Source organism: Rhinolophus sinicus, linkage group LG16 (genome assembly GCF_036562045.2).
Source record: "Rhinolophus sinicus isolate RSC01 linkage group LG16, ASM3656204v1, whole genome shotgun sequence".
Taxonomy (NCBI): domain Eukaryota; kingdom Metazoa; phylum Chordata; class Mammalia; order Chiroptera; family Rhinolophidae; genus Rhinolophus; species Rhinolophus sinicus.
Genome location: NC_133765.1, coordinates 29,023,256 through 29,042,867, shown reverse-complemented (window position 1 = coordinate 29,042,867; position 19,612 = coordinate 29,023,256). Strand labels below are relative to the sequence as shown.

The 19,612-nt window shown below is 49.7% G+C and overlaps 2 protein-coding genes across 2 annotated transcripts in view; one reads left to right on the top strand and one right to left on the bottom strand.

Annotated features, from left to right (window-relative positions):
* Nucleotides 1-3,080, top strand: part of RNFT2 (ring finger protein, transmembrane 2) — a 67,666-nt gene extending 64,586 nt beyond the window's left edge. The window contains exon 12 of the mRNA XM_019734103.2: nt 2,961-3,080. Coding sequence (XP_019589662.2) covers nt 2,961-2,993 — 33 coding nt within the window. The 3' untranslated portion in view covers nt 2,994-3,080. The remainder of the gene's footprint in view (nt 1-2,960) is intronic.
* Nucleotides 791-19,065, bottom strand: HRK (harakiri, BCL2 interacting protein). The gene is made up of 2 exons (XM_074321101.1): nt 18,595-19,065; nt 791-5,605 (listed from the first exon to the last, which is right to left on the bottom strand). Exon 1 carries the CDS (start codon nt 18,924-18,926, stop codon nt 18,651-18,653), a length of 276 nt encoding a protein of 91 aa, XP_074177202.1. The 5' UTR covers nt 18,927-19,065; the 3' UTR covers nt 791-5,605; nt 18,595-18,650.
* Between the last annotated feature and the right edge of the window lie 547 nt (nt 19,066-19,612).

Sequence of the window (19,612 nt, the reverse complement as noted above, 5' to 3'; positions counted from 1 at the left end):
TAAATGAAAGAAGGACTTGATTTGGTTCATGTAACAGTATGGGTTTCAGGTACCACTGGATTCAGGGGCTCCAGTGATGATATTGGAATCATGGCTTTCCAGTACGATGGCCTCCAGTAGTTTCTCCTTATGTTCAACCATCTTCCCAAGCCCAGCAAAGAAAGGTTCTGCTTCCCCAAATCTCCAGCAGGAGTCCGAGGCTGACTAGTCACTTTAGCCTTTGGGACTTGGAACGCTGGCCAGGCCTGGGTCAGGTGTTGAGCCCAGGAGGTGGGGACAGAGGTGGGTGGGAGGATGGAGTCAGCTGCTCTCAGTCACGTGGACTGAGTGGGGGAGGGGAGGATCACCAAAGAAAAAGACAGGATCTAGTCTCTAGAAAAACAACCTGTCCTCAACCCACTATTCTTAGGAAGATTCTAGAACTTGGTCTTTTGGTACGTCTCAGACCAGGTAAATGCAGGTGAAAGTACCGCACCAGAGTGACCATCTGCCTATAGTTGGAGACATCAGTCTGTAGGCTCATTAGCTTCCCTACATGATGACATACCTAAGTGACGGTTTTGTGCACTGACCTTGAACTGTTTGGTAAGTTCCCCCAACATGTTGCCCAGTCCAAGGGTGCTATTTATGCCAACCCTCCCTTTGGGGGTGGTTCTCAGAAACATGAGACAAAGAAGGAAGGTGAGTTTGTGGCCTTCAGCCCCAGAGAAGGTTGAGGTGTACAGCTAGGTCCCCCTATAGTCTTTGGGGACCAACCTTCCACAAAAATGAAAACACAAAGGTCTTTGGCTGGAAGCGCACAACCAGTTTTTTAATAAAGTCATTACAAATATGTACAAAGCATCTCCAAGGTATGAAATTCCTCTTACAAAAGAGCAAACGAACCAGCAAGGTCAGAACCCAGAACGGAATGTCCCCAAGCTTATTGCCTCTCCAGCTGAGCCAGAGGCCTCACCGAGATTCCAAATACCCCACAACCATCCCCACCCCATACACACACAGGCTCCTGGGCGCTCATAGTGCAAAAGATCTTGGGGAGAACTTGAGGGTTCAGGTGGGAGAGGGGACAGGAAGGAGGTAAGAAAAGCTTCCCATGTCCTAGGAAGTCAGCAAATAGGCCCTGTTTGCAAATCAGATGCACCTCCCAGGGATCTTGTAGAAATCAGGAACACGAAGGGCTGGGGACAAATACATAAAACCCCAAGTAAACCATCTGGCCTGCCCTGCAGTGTCCCCAAACACAACACACAATAACCCTAAATCAGGCTGGGCCCCTGGCTTGGGCTTGCCCTTGAACCAGCTAGCAATGCCTTGGGACCAGCTCAAGAAGGAAGCCAGCCTAACAGGACAGTCAGCTCGTGGGCTTAGGGGATCATACAGACCTGAGTCCAAATCTTGGCTCAGCCACTTCACTCCTTGTGTGGCCTTAGGCTAAGCTGCATAACCTCTCTGAGCCTCAGCTTCCTCAACTGTAAAATGGGAATCAACAATACCATCTTCCAGAGTAGGGGTGAGGAATAACTGAGGGAAATGTACAAAACACTAGTGAAGTGCTTGGGAGCAGTGAGCAATCCATACACGGCAGCTCTCGTTACTGTGTGAAGCAGCCAGAACCAGTCTCTTCGTGCTGGAAATGAGTTGAGATTGTAGTCTCTTTAATTGCTTTCATGATAGTGTGGCGCTCGGGAAATATAAATACTATAGAACAATCTGCCAGCAAGGCTTGGGGTCACAGCAATGACCTGACAAATCTGTTAAAAACTGTGAACCAGACTGAGAAGGGACATGTAGCATCCTTTGTTCCAAGCAGGGCTGCCCTGTCACAATTAATAAGTAAGTCTCTTCCCAGATGGGATTCTACAACCTGGCACATTGTAGGTGCTCCATAAATAGGTGTTGAATGAACGGATTAAAATGTCAAAAATAAACGTTCTGTGTTATGCTTTAAAATGACACTTTAACATCAACTTCCTCTTTCGGTCAGCTCCCATGGGACTAGTGTCTAGCCTGCCCCCCTCTCCCCCCAACCCCCAAAGCTTCTGACCCTCTGATTGGCCCAGGTGGACTTAAGGGAACATTCAGAAGAGGAATTGGTATCAGCACAGGAGAAAACCCGTGTGCTGGTCACTGCAGCTAATCCAGGTGGACACTCAAAAAGTCCACAATGGCAAACCAGTGTCCCCAAAACATACTTGTGTAGGATCAGAGGACTCTCCCAATTTCCCAGCAAGGGGAAGTGATATTTTGTCACTGTCAGAAACATGATATAATAGAGCTAGGAGCACATGAGATCAGATACGTAAATTGTGAAATCGAAGTCACAGCTCCATTGTTCTGTGACAGTATTGTTTAAATCACCATTTGTCACCAACATAGAAAAGAATTTTTAAATGAGACCACTGGAAGAACTGAAAAGTCTCCAGGATCGCAATGAAAGCGGAAAAAATAGGGATCGCTTCTCAGAGACGCTCATGGCCCAGGACCATGGACAGCAGCCAAAGAGGTGAATAGACTCCCCCCAAGAAACCTGTTACTCAAGCTACATCTATGCCAAATGGAATATGACATGGAACCCCAAATATGAAAAGGAGAAAAGAGAACTTATTTCATTGTGGAAGATGGGGTAGAGGCGAGAAGCTTCCAAAAGGGAATGGAGCTACTTTGGAATGTGGACCTCCCAGGAGACTGCAATCCCAATGGCTCCTGGACCCCCACCCTCTGAGAAGCTCCAGCACTGGTCAGGAAGGAGGAGACCCTTCCATTTGCTCCTCACCTCATTATGCAGTAAGCTACCTAAACAATGATCTCAGAGGCCTCCCTCTGCTTTGCGCAGGCACACACACACACACACACACACACACACACACACACACACACACACTGTCTGCTGAAACCCGATATGAGGTCTTTTTTAAAATTTATTTCAAAGCCTCCCTCCCTCTCTTTCTCTCTCTTCACAGACGCTCTGCAGTGAAACTAATCAAAATCAATGACTCCTTGGCAGCCGGAGAAAAGGGATGGGGGGAGAGGGAGAACTGGTGCCAGCACTTTGCACACTGTGGAAATATTTTTAAAAGAAAACCACCACCCCACTATCTCATGCAATCCAAGTAATGCAACAGGAGAGACAGTGAAGGTAACATATACATATATATCATGCGTCAATTTCCTAATACAAATGTCCATCAAGAAGTCAAATCTCATATAAAAACAAGCATTAAAAACAACCCCGTGTCAAAAATCGGGGCAGTCGAGAAGTGCACTCAAATTAATGATGTGCAAGAAAAACCAGGATTAGATAAATACACGGTTTCTAATAATACAAGAGAATATGTACAAGGGACTTGGCTGCAAAGCTCCATGAGAAGGTCATGGGTGCCCAGTTCTCTCAGCAGTGTGGCTTCATTGAAATCAAAATTGCCCAAAACACCAACCCCAGCATTTGGAGTTTGGATCCTCCAGCGGAACTGTCGTGAGCTAATAGGCAAATCAGGGTTGAAAAAGGGATTCTCTGACCTTTCCGCTTACTTCTGTGTCTACGTGGTCAGCATGTCCCCACCTGTCTTGAAGGTGCAGCCTTAAAAGCAGCAAACAGCTGTGATTACATACAACGATAATAATGGAAAGCCCCTCCCCCAAATGGGGTGAGCTGGAAAGACTCTGGTGTCTAAGTAAAAGCAGAGAGTATCTTTCATATCATTCTAATTACTGTTGCCTTCTCTAAGTTCGCAGCTTGGTGGGGATGTCACCTGCTGCTCCCTGAAGACCTTGCCTACACACCCATTCCCTGTAAACATAACTGCAGGGAGGGCTCCAGCAATGAAATAAAACAAATTCTCCATAAACAAGCTTTCCTTTTCGCTTTGCTAAGTTCCAGGCTGTGTGGGGGTTGGGGGTGGGAGCTGCCCTCACCTTTAGCCATTTGGGTTGCATTTTTCTTTAAAGGGCTGTTTAGGAAAACATTGGGCACGGATTTTTTTTATTTTTTGTTTTTTAAAGAAAGACAGCTCCCAGCTTGCAGCAGCGCTGTGAAAGGTCCTGCATTCTAAAGGGCCTGGTCATTTTCAGCAAAGCCTATGGGGAATTATTCTCATGCAGCCCCATGTCGACCTTAACGGCTGCTCCCTCTGCCAACTTCTTAGAACTGGAAGGGTGTCTGCTAACCAGCCCAGTGGACACCGTGTCTATACGTACTGGGTGGTGACCTACAAATCCAGCCTTGTAGAATGACTGAAACTGCAGCCAGGCGCCTCACCATCTCAGCTTTGAAAACATCAGTGTGTGATACCCTGCACAGAGGAATAATACCTGTTTTTGTTGGACTTTTTAAAATGAAAGCAAAAAATAATCATTGTTCCCTGAAGAGTCTTTGCAGCCAAGTCTCGGTCCAGCACACATCTTTTTTTAGCCCTTCTAGAAACTTCTGAAAATAGGAGCTTATGGGGGGTGGGGGGGGGCAGCGGGAATCAGACCCTCTGTCAGTCAGGGAGATGCTGGTGCATTTCATTTAAATGACCCGCTCCCTCCCCCAACATCCCTTGCTTATAAATTACCCTTGACCAGAACGTAGCCATTTCTTGGCTCTTTAATCCATAAAACCTAAGCCCTGAAATCCCCTTGGGGAGTGAGGGAGGCTGTGGGCTGAACTCCCAGGATACTTTTTCTGGGGTGGAGGAGACAGCAAACAAGTCACATATGAGGTCAGCTTTCCACTTCGTAACCAGCATGCCACTCAATGCCAACCCCTTCCTTTCTCCCTCCCAGACCCCGAAGGCTTGCTCCAAAATGCCTCTGGATATTCATTCCCACAGAGAAAGAGAAGAGACTCTCAAGTGGCACTTTTCCCTCATCCCTTTAAAAAATGAATCTGAAACAGCAAAATATAAATCTCTCTTGTCCCCTGTCTGGCAACAGAATATCACGGCAGCACCCAGCAAGAACACATTTAGCACCAGCAAAATTTAAGGGAAGCACCGGAGACACCAGATTGGCAGGAAAAAAAAAATCCCATTTGTCTTGATGTGACAGTGGGACTAGCTATCTAGGTAGGTATAGAGAGGCTGGGACTTGTCAAGACTTGGAAATGGAGGTATCCCAGACGGCCCCTACCAACTGGCCTCGAATCCTCCCCACTTTTCTTTCTTATTTTGCCTTTTGCAATGTCACCTCTCACTCCACCAGCATCCCTCCCCAGGTGGTTGGTTGACTCAGGCTAATTCCCACCAGTCTTTGCAAATTTTCTCGGTACACAGTAGGCATCTCTCTTCCGGTGCCCCAGACATGAAAGAGTATCAGAGTTCACATGGGAAGGTGCAGAGAAGGGAGGGGACCACGTCCTCGACAGGCATGCACTGAATAGTAATATTCATATTTTCTTTTTTTATATATAGAGAGAGCTGTATGTAAATAGCATTGGGGTGTCTGTTTCTGCAGCTGGATATCCAAAGGGCGTCCCCAGTCCCATTCCGCGATGCTTCTAGTGCCCCAGGCACTGTCTTTATTCTCCACTTCCTTCTCGAAGTGCCAACGCGGCCTTTCAAGCTCTGGGCTCCCCCTCAGGAAAATGGGAACCAGCTTTCTCCAAGGACACAGGGTTTTCACCAACCTGCAGAAATAAAGATTTGTATTTCGGTCAGTAGGCACGTGCACACAGCCACTGGGGATGACGTCAGTGCCTTGGGCTTCTGCACAGCCAGCCTGTGTGTCGGGAGGTGGAGGGGGATGGGGAGAGCTGCTAGATACAAAGCTGAGGTTTTGGAGGAAACGTTCCCCCCAAAGCTAGTCTTTGTGCTCCCCGCAAAGCTCTGCCCGCATAGCAGCCTTCCCTAAACATACATCTGTGCGCACGCACACACCCCTCTCTGTTTTCAGACTTAGATGTTTACACAGGCAGCTTCTAAGATTCAAAAGGAGACTGCATTGCCACGCTACCTTTATGCTCTTCCAAATCAGGAACAGGGTCTTCACCTATTCATTTCATAGATCCATATTGAAGGCAGACTTGTAAGACAGTCTCTGCTCTTGTTCATTCATTCATTCATTCATTCATTCATCAATTCATCCATTGCCAAGCACCACACTAAGTGTTACAGATCCAAGGACATAGTTCTAGCCTTTGAGGGACTCAAGAAGCCAACAGGGAGAGATGGGAAGTCACCGAAATGACAGGGTCATGTGAAGGTCATACAATCTGGATAAACATGGGTCATTGGAGCCCAGAGGAGAGGGAGCTCATGAGGGAGAGGGAGAGTCAGAGAAAGCTCCTAAAGGAAAGAGGCAGACCCCTGCCGAGGACGCCAGGCTTGGTCAGGATAAGACGAGGGGCTCTAGGCAGGGCAGGGAAAAACGGTACATATCCTAGAGACTCAAAAACATACATCCACCCAAAAAAGTTGTACACAAATGTCCGAAGGAGCATTAGTCATTGTAGCCAAAAAGTGGAAACAACCTAAGTATCCATCCGCTGATAAATGGATAAATACAGTGAGGTATTTCCATGCAATGGAATATTATTCTGTCATGAAAAGGAAGGGAAGTACTGACACATGCTACAACACACATAAACCATGAAGACATCATGCTAAGAGGAAACCAGACATGAAAGGACAAATATTGTATGAGTCCACTTAAATGTCCGTAGGAGACAAATCTTTAGAGACAGAAAGTAGACCAGTGGTTGCCCAGGGCTGGGGAAATGGGAAGGACTGACTGCTAACAGGTACAGTTTCTGTCGGGGAAACAAAAATGTTCTAAAATTGATTGTGGAGATGGTTGTACGACTCTGTGAATATAATACAAACCATTGACTTGTTACACTTAAAGGGTGGGTTTTAGGGTAGGTGGATTACATCAGAAGAAGGTGGAGGAGGGGAGGGAGCCCAGGAGAAGGAAGAGGATGAGGAGGAGGAACAGGAGAAGAGGAAAGAAGAGGGAAGGGGGATGGGGGAGGAAGGGAGAACAAACAGGATGAGGAAAGGCAGGAGGCGTGAGACACCACTCCTAGGTCAGGGACCCAGTGGGAGCTTGGTGAGCCCTGGGGACAGATGAGTTAGAGAATTAGCAAGGGCTGCAAGTTAGCAGAGGAGATAAAAGCACTTCACACATCGCGCCAAAGCAGGTGGTGTAAGAACTGCCGTGTAAGTAAGGCAAGCCGAGTGGTGCACAAGAGAAAGTGGGAGAGGAATCCCTGTGTTTCCTCCACGTTGGAAAAAGTCCAGGATGTTGACGTGTAGGAGCTGCACCAACAGGCGACCGGGGTCTCTGGCTTCCTGCCAGCTCTCAACAGAAGGCCTTCATGGGACAGCAAGATAGGGGCCACAGACTGACCCCAGTGCCTGCCAGGCGGCTCTCTGCTTCAGCTCCCTGCCCCTCTCCAAGCTCCAGGTCTTATTCCCTCGTCTCAGCCCTGCAGGTCAGGGGTGTTGTCAGCCCCCTGGTACTGCATTGTCCCCCATTGGTTTCCTGAACCCTGCCCACACTTTGTCATCCAACCCTTACTGAATCTCTGATTACTCAGTTTGGGGGTGCTCTCTGCCTCACTTGGACCCTGAGCAATACGTGTGACTACGCGAAAGAGGTGAAGCATAAATGCGGGCCCCACTTTCTACATGAGCAACCCTGGACCCCATCATCTACTTTAGCTGATAGTTTCAAGGATCCTAGTCAGCGACGTCACACAGTAAGGTTGTGTCTGTCTGGGAGCTGAATGCAGATGATGAAAGGAAAATGACGGCATCAGGAGAGGTGAGAGAGACTGTATGTTTCAAGCTGTGACGGACTGCGTCCACAAAAGGAATGGCATTTTCTTGCAAAACTAGGTAGGTCCAGCAACTGATTGTCACTTTTCCTACCTGTAAATCACTGAGTCTATGACTCTTTCTAAGGGTTTCCCAGGGTTGCTAAATGGATGAATTCCCACGCCATGTTGTGTTGGTTACAGGTTGGTGTCTATAGTGAAACACGCACGTCAGAAGTACACCGTTGCACAGCACTGAGTGTGTGTGCCCCGTGCCCAGCCCCACACTAGAAAGTGGGCCTGTGCACACACTTGGGGGATCTTAAATAGGACACCCTAAGCTGGGGATCTAACCCACAGAAGTAGTGACATAAAAGTGCTCAAGGGTTTTCCTTCCACCTTTATTTATAACAGCAGCAAACATCAATTGGAGACTGGATTAACAGTTAAGCTACATGCATATTAGAAAGAGGTCAATCTAACCATGCTGAGACAGAAAGATGGCTATGATTCTTAATTGAAATGAGCAAATAGCTAAATAGCATGGTCCCAGATCATTTTCCCATTAATGAATACATGTGTGTATCTCCATATAAAAAGGTGTGGCAGAGAGGCTATAGTGTAATGGTTAATAGCAGACTTTGGAGCCTCACTCATGAGCTGGAATCTTGACTCAGACCCATAAGAGCTGTGTGACTTTGAGCTAGTTATTTAACCTCTCTGGGCCTCACTTTCCTTTTATGGAAAAGGGGAGAGAGTAACAGCAAATCTCATTGTGTTGATGTAAGGAGTAAAAGTATTAACGTATGTGACGCACTTAGAAGTCTGGCACATAGTAAGGTCTGCCTTTGTTGTTATTATTATTGTTATTGCTTTATATACTCCAGACTATAAGTTACCAAGGTAGTGGCTTTGGGGACAGAGGAAAAGGGCCCTTGCAATGCTTTACTTTATATACTTACTTCTGTATTGTTTATGTTTTGTTTTGGTTTTTGCAAGGAGCAAGTAGTAATTGTACCATTTAAAACATTGAGTCCACCCCGCCCCCGCCATGAGCCACTGTCCTGCCCCTGGATATTTTTTCCTCAAAGTTGGCTCCTATAGAACTTTCTCGAATGCTGACGCACAACCAAAGCTCACAACAGAAATGATTCATGAAACACCTTTAAAAAAAGTCCCTATTTCCACTTTTCACCACAACGTGGAGAGGGCAGGCGGGCCGAGGGGAAGAAGGTGAAACGTGGAGGTGCTTCCGCCCTGGGCTGCTGAAGGCAGAAAGCTGTGGCCTGTGAACTCCGTTGCCACATTAGATAAAGCAGGGGAGGCTCACGCCCTTTTCCCTCCATCTGAGAAGAGTGAGGACTTTTGGAGCCACACTAAGGGGCCACAATTTTTCATTGAAAAAAAAAAGTATGTGTTTTTGCTCTTGCTATTTCCACATGTGGTAAGTTACAAACTCAAACAGAAAAGGCTATAGAAGTAAAAGGAAAGCCCCCTTCACTCTGCCCTAAGCCTCCCAAAATATTTTCTGTGCATCTGCAGACACCACATCCCCCCCCCACCCTATCATTAAGTCCCTGGGGCCCAGCACAATGCCCGCACATAGTAGGTCTTCAATTCAACACGTTGAACAAGAGTGAACAAGTGAGTATGTGAAGAATGGTGGCAACTTCCCCACTCTTCCATCTTGGTTTCAATGGGTTGATTTTGCCCACGGAGTTCAGATGGTACCAGCGGTTGTTGAGCATACGTAGTACCTAGGACCCCTGCGGACAAAGCTCTCCACGAGAACCTTCCTAGAGAGAAGATTACTCTGGTCTGTGTCACGTCTTACATCTCCATCCGTGGAGCTCATGCTGCCCAGTAAGAAAGCTGGATCTGACAAGACTGGTGAGGGGGCTGAAAGAGCAGAAAGCTAAGTTTTGGGCGTGTGAAAAAGGAAGAGGCCATTTGGCAGCTCCTGGAAAAAGTATTTGCCCCCCTCTGCCCAGCCCCCTGCTACCTGAATAGTTATCAATGCTATCAGTAAGTAGTTATTAATTATGTAAAATCTGTGGAGAGAGACCAGACTCCTACCTCCCACCCACGATGAGGTTATGGCAAATGCCAAATGCCTTAAATGCCAAACTCACTTGACTTCCAGAAAGCTAAGCACTGAGAGATGGGAGGCATTAGCTCAGCACAGAATCTACACCAGATCAAATGGGCAAAAACTTCTTAAAGTAATCTTGCCATATGTACTATCACCAATGCCCATTCTTTGACCCAACAATTTCACCTCTAAAGAACGTCACTGCTTTTGCAAAGTTATCCAAACAAGAATGGTCACTACACCTCGTTTACACTATCAGAAAATGGGAAACAGCATAGATGTCCCTGGAGAGATGGACAAATAAGTAACTCGTGGTCCATCCAACAATGGAACACCTTGCAGCCATTAAAAAGAATGATGAAAACCTTTCTTTGTTGACATGGGAAGAGCTCAGCAACCTGTTTTTTATTGGGGGGAAAGCAGATTATCAAACAGCATGAATAGTATGATCTCATTTATTTAAAATAGGATACGTGTGTGGGTGTGCATCAAGGGATGTCTGGCAAGGGGTCCTCTAAATCAGGGGTCACAAATTTAAATGTATGGGGTCCAGTAAAGTGCTCCCAGGAGAGGACGGGGTCACTGGAGAGTTTGTGTCCCATCTAAAGGGGAGGCTCATCTCCAGCCTTTTGCTGCCATGTGGAAATACAGACTCGGTGTTCTCAGATGTTTCCATTTGCCCAAGAAAAACTAGAAATACGGGCTTCTACATAAAGAATTGGCACTGTGAAGGTGCCTGATGTTTAAATGTTGAGGGGGAAAAAACATGCAAGGTGAAAAAAATTCAACTGCAGGCCAGATTCAGCTGGGAGACCACCAGGTTTCCATTTTTGCCTACAAACTCAGAGTCAGCTGGCATGTAAGCCCACCTCATCTTAACCTTCAGTAGCTAACTCTGTGCCTCGGTTTCCCCATCTCTAAGGTAAGGGAGTTGAGTTAGGTAGTCTCTAAAGTCCTGTGCAGCTCTGATTGTGTTTCTAGAACAGTGACCTTTTGGGTCATAGGTCTTTTGAGAATCAGATGAAAGCCATGGTTTCTCTCTCAAGTGGGGGGAAGAAGAGGAGTGTGAAATCAGACAATTTTATGTGTAATTTCTAAGGGTTCCCAAATCCTGAAGCCTCCTGAAATTCATCCATCCATCCATTCATTCACTCAGTAATGAGTGAATGCCTGCTCTGTGCTGGTTACCAGGCCAAGTGCTGGGATACGGTGATGGGCCAAATAAACATGGCCAGCACCTTTTGGGACCTGGAGGCCAGTGTCACTCACTCAGGTTGGGAAGTCCTGTCCTGGAGGTTCTCCCAGCTCTGATTCAGTGGCTTAAGCAGGCTATTGGTGAGCCACCGAGTGGGAGAAGCAGAATTAGCAACTGACTTCTGCAAAAGGCTCAGAAAAGTCCCCTATGAGTTCCCACCATACTATGAATATGGGCCCATGGACTGAATTTTACACCAAATAAGAACAACACTCTCCTTCACTAATGTCTGAACATCAGGAACGTGCCGCATACAGCTCAGAAGGTAAAGGGACAGGCCTGAGGTCTCACAGCCAGGAAATGGCCGATGAAGACCTGATCTGAAAGTCAACCAGCCTCCAGAGTTCATGTCACTTTCTACCCAGCTGTCCCTGCCTCAGCATAAAATCTGGGTGAATAAAGTTACCAGTATTTAAATTTCCCGGATCAAGAATTAGGCCCAATGGTGTGCCAGCAGGCTACAACATTTTAAATCTGGGCTGTCTTTGCAAATGGTTCATCGTCTTGAATCCATCCCACTGCCCCTGAATCCATTCCCACTCTCTGAAGACCCCCCCATCCGAAGCCACTTTGTCTAAGTTTCATCAGTATGTTTGCGTCCTGTGGTCTTTATTAAGTACCATGTGATGGATCCAAGAATATCGGAAGAACATGGTACGTGGCTGTCCCATGGTGACAGGTACAGCCAGGCAGGCAGAGAAGCTCTCCAAACCCTCAGTGACGTGACTGTGACTTGGAGCCTTCCCCTGAAGCATGCAAGGAGTCACCTGCCCTCTTATGCACTCCAACAATGGCTAGAGGTGCCATCTACAAAGGACGTTCCACAAAAAGACAACGCAATTTAGCTGAGGAGAGGAACGGCCAACTCAAGAGCCAAGCCGATAACCACATTATGTATAGAGGCCAGTGATGTGAATGAGAAATGGGAACAGATGATAATGTTTGTCTAGAAAGCCCTTCTGGACCTTTAGGACAAGCTTTTATACTCTTTAGACAACCTTTATGATAAAAGAATGTTTTCCTATGCTTTGATACCAAAGTGCCACTTGTGGGCATTCTTAAGAAAATCATCTGTGATGTGCCCAGAGTTATATACAAGGAGAGTCTTCGTCAAAGTGGGAAGAATCTAGATGTCCAACGGGCGGACTGGGAAGGTAAATGATGGAGCAGTGAAATAATGAAAATACTAAGCAGCCTCTAAGAAGTGTGTCAGAGAAAATATTGTAAGGCGTGGAGAAGTGTCTGTGATAGAATGAAAAAGTCAGGGTACACAGAATATGTTTAAGTGATTCCACGTGTCAAAGAATCTACCGATGCATTTTTAGAATGGAAAGAAATCTATCAAAATGTTAACAATGGGTAGTGAGACAAAAACAATTGACTAAAATTTTCTTTGACCAGCATTTTCCAAATATTCGATAATAATGAACTTGCAATGTTTTTTTTTTGAAATCAAGAAAAAGGTGGGGTTTTTTTCCTTCTAAACAAAGGAACATTACATAGAGTTTCCCAAAGCAATTTAATTCCATCTTGCCCTAGTTTATGGCCTATGGAGCAAAGGTTCAATGATGGCAACAGTCGTGGGGCCGCCAGTTTTCTCTCCAGGAGGGTCAAGGAGCTTTCTCTTTTCCTGCGTATCCAGCAAAAATAAAAAGATGCATCTCACCAAAGTGGGCTAAAACAGAGATCTCCCACGCAATAGCGGGGTACCAGTTTAGGGCAGGAAAGAGAGAGAGGATGATACTGAGTTGAAATGTGAAATTGCCTAGGCGATGGAAATCCAGCCAGTACCCACAGCTTTCTGAGGGCACTGAGGGTCGGGCATCCATGAACTGGTTCATTTCCACTGAGAAGCTAGGGTCTCCCGTCCCAGAAGCTTCTGTCTAGGGGCGTCTGAAGCCAGGGGCTGGGACTGCTTCGCCTCTGCATCCCTGCATCCTGGTGCCTAGCTCTGAGCTGGTGCTCAATTCGTGTTTGCAAATGCATGATGATGGAATGTTATAGCCCCTTTACTGCATCACATTGAATTCTCTTGTAAAGGGTCTCTTCGTGCACTGTTGGCGCTTGTGAATCCCATTCCTTACAAAAGCCTCTCTGAGCTTGGTTTTCTCCCCAGCCCCTACTTCCCACTGTGCTTGGAACAAAACTCAGACTCCCGACGGTGGCCTGATCTAGCCCCTGCCCACCTCTCTGACGTCTTCTCCTCCAAGTTCATATGGAATTAGCCACACTGCTCATTTTTCTCGTCCTCAAACACACCGTGCAAAGTCTCACCTCCAGGCCACTGGGCGTGCTAGCCTCTCTTCCCAGCACCCCTTTCTTTCAGGTCTTCACATGGCGGGTTCCTTGTCATTCAGGACACTAGTCCCCTGGTTCCTGTTCAAAGTGGGCATTCCTAACCACTGCAGGTCGGGGGTCACTCAGGCTCTCTCTATTACAGCACCTTTGTGTATGACCTTCAGCGCCGTTGGCATCTTCTGAAATGATCTCCGCATTAGATTGCATAATCCCAAAATGGCCACCACAATATCTCCTGCACACATGTTATTCTAGGACCTTCCCACTCCCCCATTGGGCAGCATCTAGTTACACTCTCCTTGAATCTGGGCGCTTTTGTGACTTGCTTCTAACCAAAGTGACTTCTGAAGCTTGGTCAGAAAAAGCCAAGCAGCTCCCACCTAGCCCCCACCCCCTCCCCCAGGACATTTGATTTTGGAGCTCGGAGTGCCATTGTCAGAATCTAATAACCAAGCTGTGGGGAAGCCCAGGCCACGAGGAGGCTGAGTGTAGATTCCCAGCTGGCATCCAGCATCAACAGCCAGATCTGTAAACCACAATTCCCCCACAATTCCCCCACCATGATTCCAGTCCCCAGCCAGCCTGGAGCAGAGACGACTCACCCCGGCTCTGCCTGTCTGAATTCCTATGTATGAGTATATTCGAGTGGTTGTTTGAAGCCACTAAGTTTTGGAGTCGTTACACTGCAATAGTAACCAAAACAATCTTTATTGACTTCGTTGCTTGGCTCTTCCAACTAAAACGTCGGCTTCCTGAGAGCAGGGGCTCCTCTATCTTGGTGTTTCCTGTGTCCATAGTGCCCTGCGCACAGTAGGCGCTTGATAATTACTAGGTGAATAAGTGAAAGATGTTGAATTTGGGAAACAATAGTACCCGTCTTGCATAGATTCTGATTGATTCCTCCTGTATTCATTACATAGTTATTATACACTTACTATGGGACAAGCAAGTCGCCAGGCGCTAGGGACACCGTGGGGCAATCCTGTCACACATGGTGATGATCAGAGGGAAAACAGAAGCCCCCACTCCACTCCTCCCTACCCGACACAAGTCTGAAAAGCTAACTTTTCAAAAACTAGAGGTGCAGTTGCTAAATCACCCAGTCCACATTTGGGGTTGTATTTAACTATCCCGGGCGTGACTATTTTTACACCCACAGCTCAGTCACTTGTGCCCTGGCCTCTCACTGGGCACGCAGATGACTCCAGACAGGGACCATGTGGCAGGAAGGCTGCACATCTGGCCCCTTCCCGGGGGTTCCTCCCCAACAGCTGTCTCCTTCCGTTGTTCTGCTCTCTCCCTTGCCTGGCCTAGGCTTTCAAGCTCTAACAGTAATGCTGGCAGGGGTGCCGGCGGAAGGGAGGCCTGAGGGATGTGCCTCCAGGTTTAACCACTTCATCCCCAAAGTACCTGCCAAGAACCAGTGAGCGTGTCTGGCTGGTGGGCCAGGCTGTCATTAATTCATGAAAGCAGGCTCCTGCTGGCTCATTATCTTCCCTGCCCCTGACCATGTCGCCTCTTGGGCCTGCAGAGTCCCCTCTTCTCCCCTTCTTAGTCCCAAGGCAAGATTCTTCTCACCCCAGCCCCCTCTCAGGCAGATTCCTCGGCTCCATTCTCTCCCTCCCCGCCCCATCCCCAGGAATACTTCCTCCCTCCCTCTCAGGCCTCCCTCCACGAGCCAGCACTCACCATAAAACATCTTTTGTTCCCTCTCTCCCATATCTTAGAACAGTGACTGCTTAAATCGCACCCATCCTCCCCTTGGCGTCCCCGGCCTCCCAGTGAGGCCCTCTCAGAAGTGGAATCTCTCCAGTGTAGGAATTCCGGGCTCACTGCCCCCTCTGCTTGCTCCCCAGTATTTCTCATCCCCTGCACCTCCCAAGTCATCTGTCGGGGCTGTGTGCTGCAGGCCCTCAAAGACAGAAACTCCAATTCCATTTCTGACGTTGCCACTGATCCTTTGGGATGATTCAGGTGGACGCTCTCTGCCTCAGTCTCCCCTTTGAAACAATGAGAATGGCATTAACCATTTCATAACATCCTCTGTTGAGTGAACTACGTGCCAGGCACTGCACTGGGCACTTTAAATGGATGCTCCCCTATCATCCTTCCAACAACCCTGAGAGAAGTACTGCTTCAGTTTATACAAAAAGGCTCAGAGAGGTTGTGGTTCTTACCCAGGGTCACACAGCCAGCAAATTCCTGGGCTGGGACTTAAATCCATTTCCATCTGATCCCTAAACCCATGCTCTTAACTGGTTTACTATCCTGGCCCATCTAGCCCTAATTCCCAAAAGGGCAAGTAGGAATGGTGTGGAATTGCCAGCAAATGACAATGGCAAAATGTTGTCTACTTTGGGAAAGAAAGAAATGCACAGTCATAATCATGCTAGTTCATATTTTATCCACTTGAATGCTCCAGGCACTGTTCTAGAGCTTTCTGTGTATGAGTTTATTGTACCCTCTTGGCAACATCTATGCATTAAGTACTATTATTGTCCCCATTGTACATACGGGAAAACTGAGCCTCAGGTTTTGTTGTTTCTTTAATGATGACTTCTGAGAAAAGTATTGCTGGCTCACAGCAGAGGCTCAAAACAAGATTGCTGAAACTGTTGTCCTGCATACATCTAAGCTCCCCCTTAATGTTTCAGAGAAGACTTGTCTGTCCTATATGGCTGTCTCAGGGCTCTCTGAACCCCCTAAGGTATCCTATAAGCATTCCCATCTCTCCTCCAGTGTAGGAGCAGTGGGGAGGACCACACACAGAACTCAGCAAAGTCTTTCTCCCCATGGATTTCCTTTCACTTCCTCATAACTTACCGGGGCTGGAGAAAGACCGGTTTCCCCAATTAAGCCAAAAACACAAGAAAAGGCCTGCGCTGCAGGTAGCAGGCAGTGAGTTAGGGACCGAGGCTGGGTGAACCCCTGGATGGAGCACAGGAGGGGGTGGGGGTACACAATCCTACCGGTGTCCTAAGGGAATGAGGGGAGGCGCTGTTGGGAAGCTGAGAGGGACGTCCTGAGGTCAGGGCACCCCCGGCGGGAGAACCCCAGAGGGTGTGGCTGCTGGGGACGCCCTAGCAGACACAGAGGGCGGGTGGAGAACCCAGGGATGTGGTGAAGGGGTGGCCTGCAGTCAGGACGCAGTGCAGAGAACTCTGGCGCTGAAGCAGAGTGAGGAGGGGAAAACAAACTCTACGGCCACAATTATCTGCCGGCGCCGCACCAGCGAAACTCCTCTCCGTCCCCCTCACATGTCGCATGGCCGGCAGCCTCCTCCTTGGGGTCCCGGGAGCACCTCCAGCCATGACGCGCACACATAGTGGGGCTCTGGCCGGACGTTCCCGCCCCCTGGGTGGGGCGCCCAGCATCCCCGCCTTTTCCTGGGAAGAGAACGCGTTCCCAAACCTAACCTGCACCCCAAGACCAGAGGAAGCCGTGTCCTAAGCCCGCCTCCTCATTTCTTCTGGATTCTTCTAGCTGCCCATCGTTCCTTCTATCCCACTTTCCTAGTATCGTGCAACTTGTTCTCTAGGCTTTTTCTCCAGCTCCCGCGCGCGACCTTGCTTTCTTTCCCTGTCTCGCCACCGGTTTGGTTTTGTTTTTTTCCTTCTCTTTCCACCTTTTTTCCCCCCTCCTTTTCCCAAATTCCACCTTTTGGGCTTCGCATCTTTCTCTCGACTCCCTTTTTCTGCTCCCTGCGTCCGGTCCAAAATGTTGTTCCCTCCCCTGAAGATTTGGCAGCCCCAGGCTGGCCTCTACCGGTCGAAGAAGACCCTCTTTCCCTAGAGAGTACCGCATGGGACCTCCGGGAGCCGGGCAGGGAGCGCCCCGAAGCGCTCACCTCTTCGCCAGCGCCCGGGCTGCGCAGGCCCACGCGACATCTGTCGCCTGCGCTCCCGGCTCACACCCTGCGCACCCCCGCAGCTCCCGGGGCGCTGCCACCCCCCACGCTCCGGCTGCCGTCTCTCCCCGCGGGCGCAGACGCTCGGGCCTCGCCTCCGGGCGCCGCGCCAGCTTCCCAGGATGTCGGCGCTCGGCGGGGCTCAGACGCGACCTGAGCGCGGGGCATCATGGGCCGTGGCATCCTGGTGTCTCTGGCTTTCTCACCTTCGACCTTCACCTTCCCACCCTAGACCTGCCTGTGGTGGACTCAGCCTGATTCTCTCCACCCCCATGCTCTGCAGCTCTCCTCTCCATTCCAGGATCTGAAAAGACATTTCTTACGCGTTTGGTCCCTCAAAGTGCCTAACGCAGTGCCAGGCACACAGTTGGGGCTGAATAATTCCCCAACCCCAAGAGCCTAGAGCACAGTAGGTGCTCAGTACCTCACTCCCACTGGAGCGCCAAACACACTAGGCGCTCAATACTCACTCCCCACCCCCACCACCAAGCAATGCCTAGCATTCTGCAAGCTCTCAAACATTCCCTCGCTAAACAGGGCATAACGCTCAGAAGGAGCTCAATAAATGCCCTTTCATTAAGACTTCCCCATGGAATTTCCCTAAGAACTTCAGATCCCAGCCTACTAAGGGGGCATCTCCTCCAGCTCAGTTCCAACCGTCTGGTGAAGAGTGGGCCACGATCCTTAAACGGGACACCTCGCTGGAGAAAGAGCGAAGAAGTTGGCAGAGCGGAGGAAAACTGTAAAGTGCGCGGGCCTTTGGGAGAAAGAGAGCCAGCCAGAAACCTGGAGGGGGAGAAGTCGCGAGATGCGCTCGGGGCGCGGGAGAATAGGGAACAGAAACTGGAGAAGTGACACTTAGAACGGGGAGTGGCGATGATGGAGACGGTGGCGATTTAGGACCGCCAGGCGGCTTGGAAGAGGATGGGGGGGCTTGTCTTGAAACAGCGATAGATTATAATTATTTGGCGTGGCTTGTAACTATGTTGTCACAGCAAGCACACTTTTTACTTGTGCGTTTACTTGATTATGGAGGCTGAAGTCCTCCAAAAGCTACCCCTTTGGAGGGAATGGCAAGATGCGCTTAAGGAATCGGAGAGAAGGGGACAGAAACGGTGGGCTTGGCACTTGGAAGGAGAGATGGGGACTAGATAGGATGGGCACGGAGATCCTTGCGAGAGAAGGGAGTAGAGGAAGGAGATGGGAAGGGAAGAAAGCCAAACTTGCCGCTCTCCCGCTCCCTGGCCAGCCTGGCGTCTCCAGTCCCCAGCTGCCGCGCCCTGGCGCTCGCTGGCTGGCTAGCGTACCTGTTGCTCGCTCCGGCTGGGTCTCGGCTCCGGCCCCACCAAGAAGCCCCGCGTTCCTACAAGTTCCGCCTGCCGAGCAGCCAGGCCGCCAGCGCCGCCACCTGCGCGGCCGCGCACAGCCAGGGCCAGTAGGTGGGGAGCGCGCCGGGCGCCGGCGCCCTCCGGCTCCGCGCGCGGCGCCGCCACATGGTGCGTTGGTGCAGCTCGTCGCCGAGCGCCTTGAGCCGGGCGGCGGTGAGCTGCGCCGCGGAAGAGCGCAGACCCAGGCGGCCTGCGCTGCAGGCGCACACGGCTGGGGGGCCGCGGCCGCGGTGCAGGGGGCACGGGCACATGACCGCTCGCCTCGTTCCCTCCCCGCTCTCGGGCCGCCCCTCGCCTCCTTTGCCTCCGGCCTCTGCGCCTGCCTCCGCCGCGCTCCAGCCGCCGGGGACCTCCCCTGGACACCAAGTTTCTCCTTGTGTTGTGCGTTTGTTGTGCTGACGGCGCTATTATTAATTAAAGTGTCACATGGTGGAGGGGGGCGGGGAGGGCTGGGGAGGGGGGTTACATCATCCGGCCCCGGGAGGGGGGGGCTGCAGGCAGAAGAAACCGAGAGGTAACTTTTAACCCTAGCGGCGCCGGCAGCGAGGGGGCGCGCGGTTTGGGAGCAGAGGAGCGCGGCGTGCTGGGACGCGCGAGATAGGACGCCTCGCCGCGGAGGTCCCGGGCTAGGGCGGGGGATGTCGCAGGGGACCCCAGTGGAGGCATGGAACGCCAGGAAAGGTTTTTCTCCTTCCGTTTTTTCCTGAATTCAGCTCCAGTTCCAATTTGGCCAGAGAAGCAGGCTTGTTTGCCGTTTTGGATAAAGCTGATATCGAATTCGGCTGCATTATTCAAAAATAGTCCAAGGCCATTGTTTTGTTTTGGGGAGGTGGGTTGGTTCAAAATCTTACGAGAGGGCCAGATTCAACCCAACCTGCCTACTTTCAGGTCTGACTCGGCACCTGTAGGCTTCGGATTTGAGCACACTGGACACACG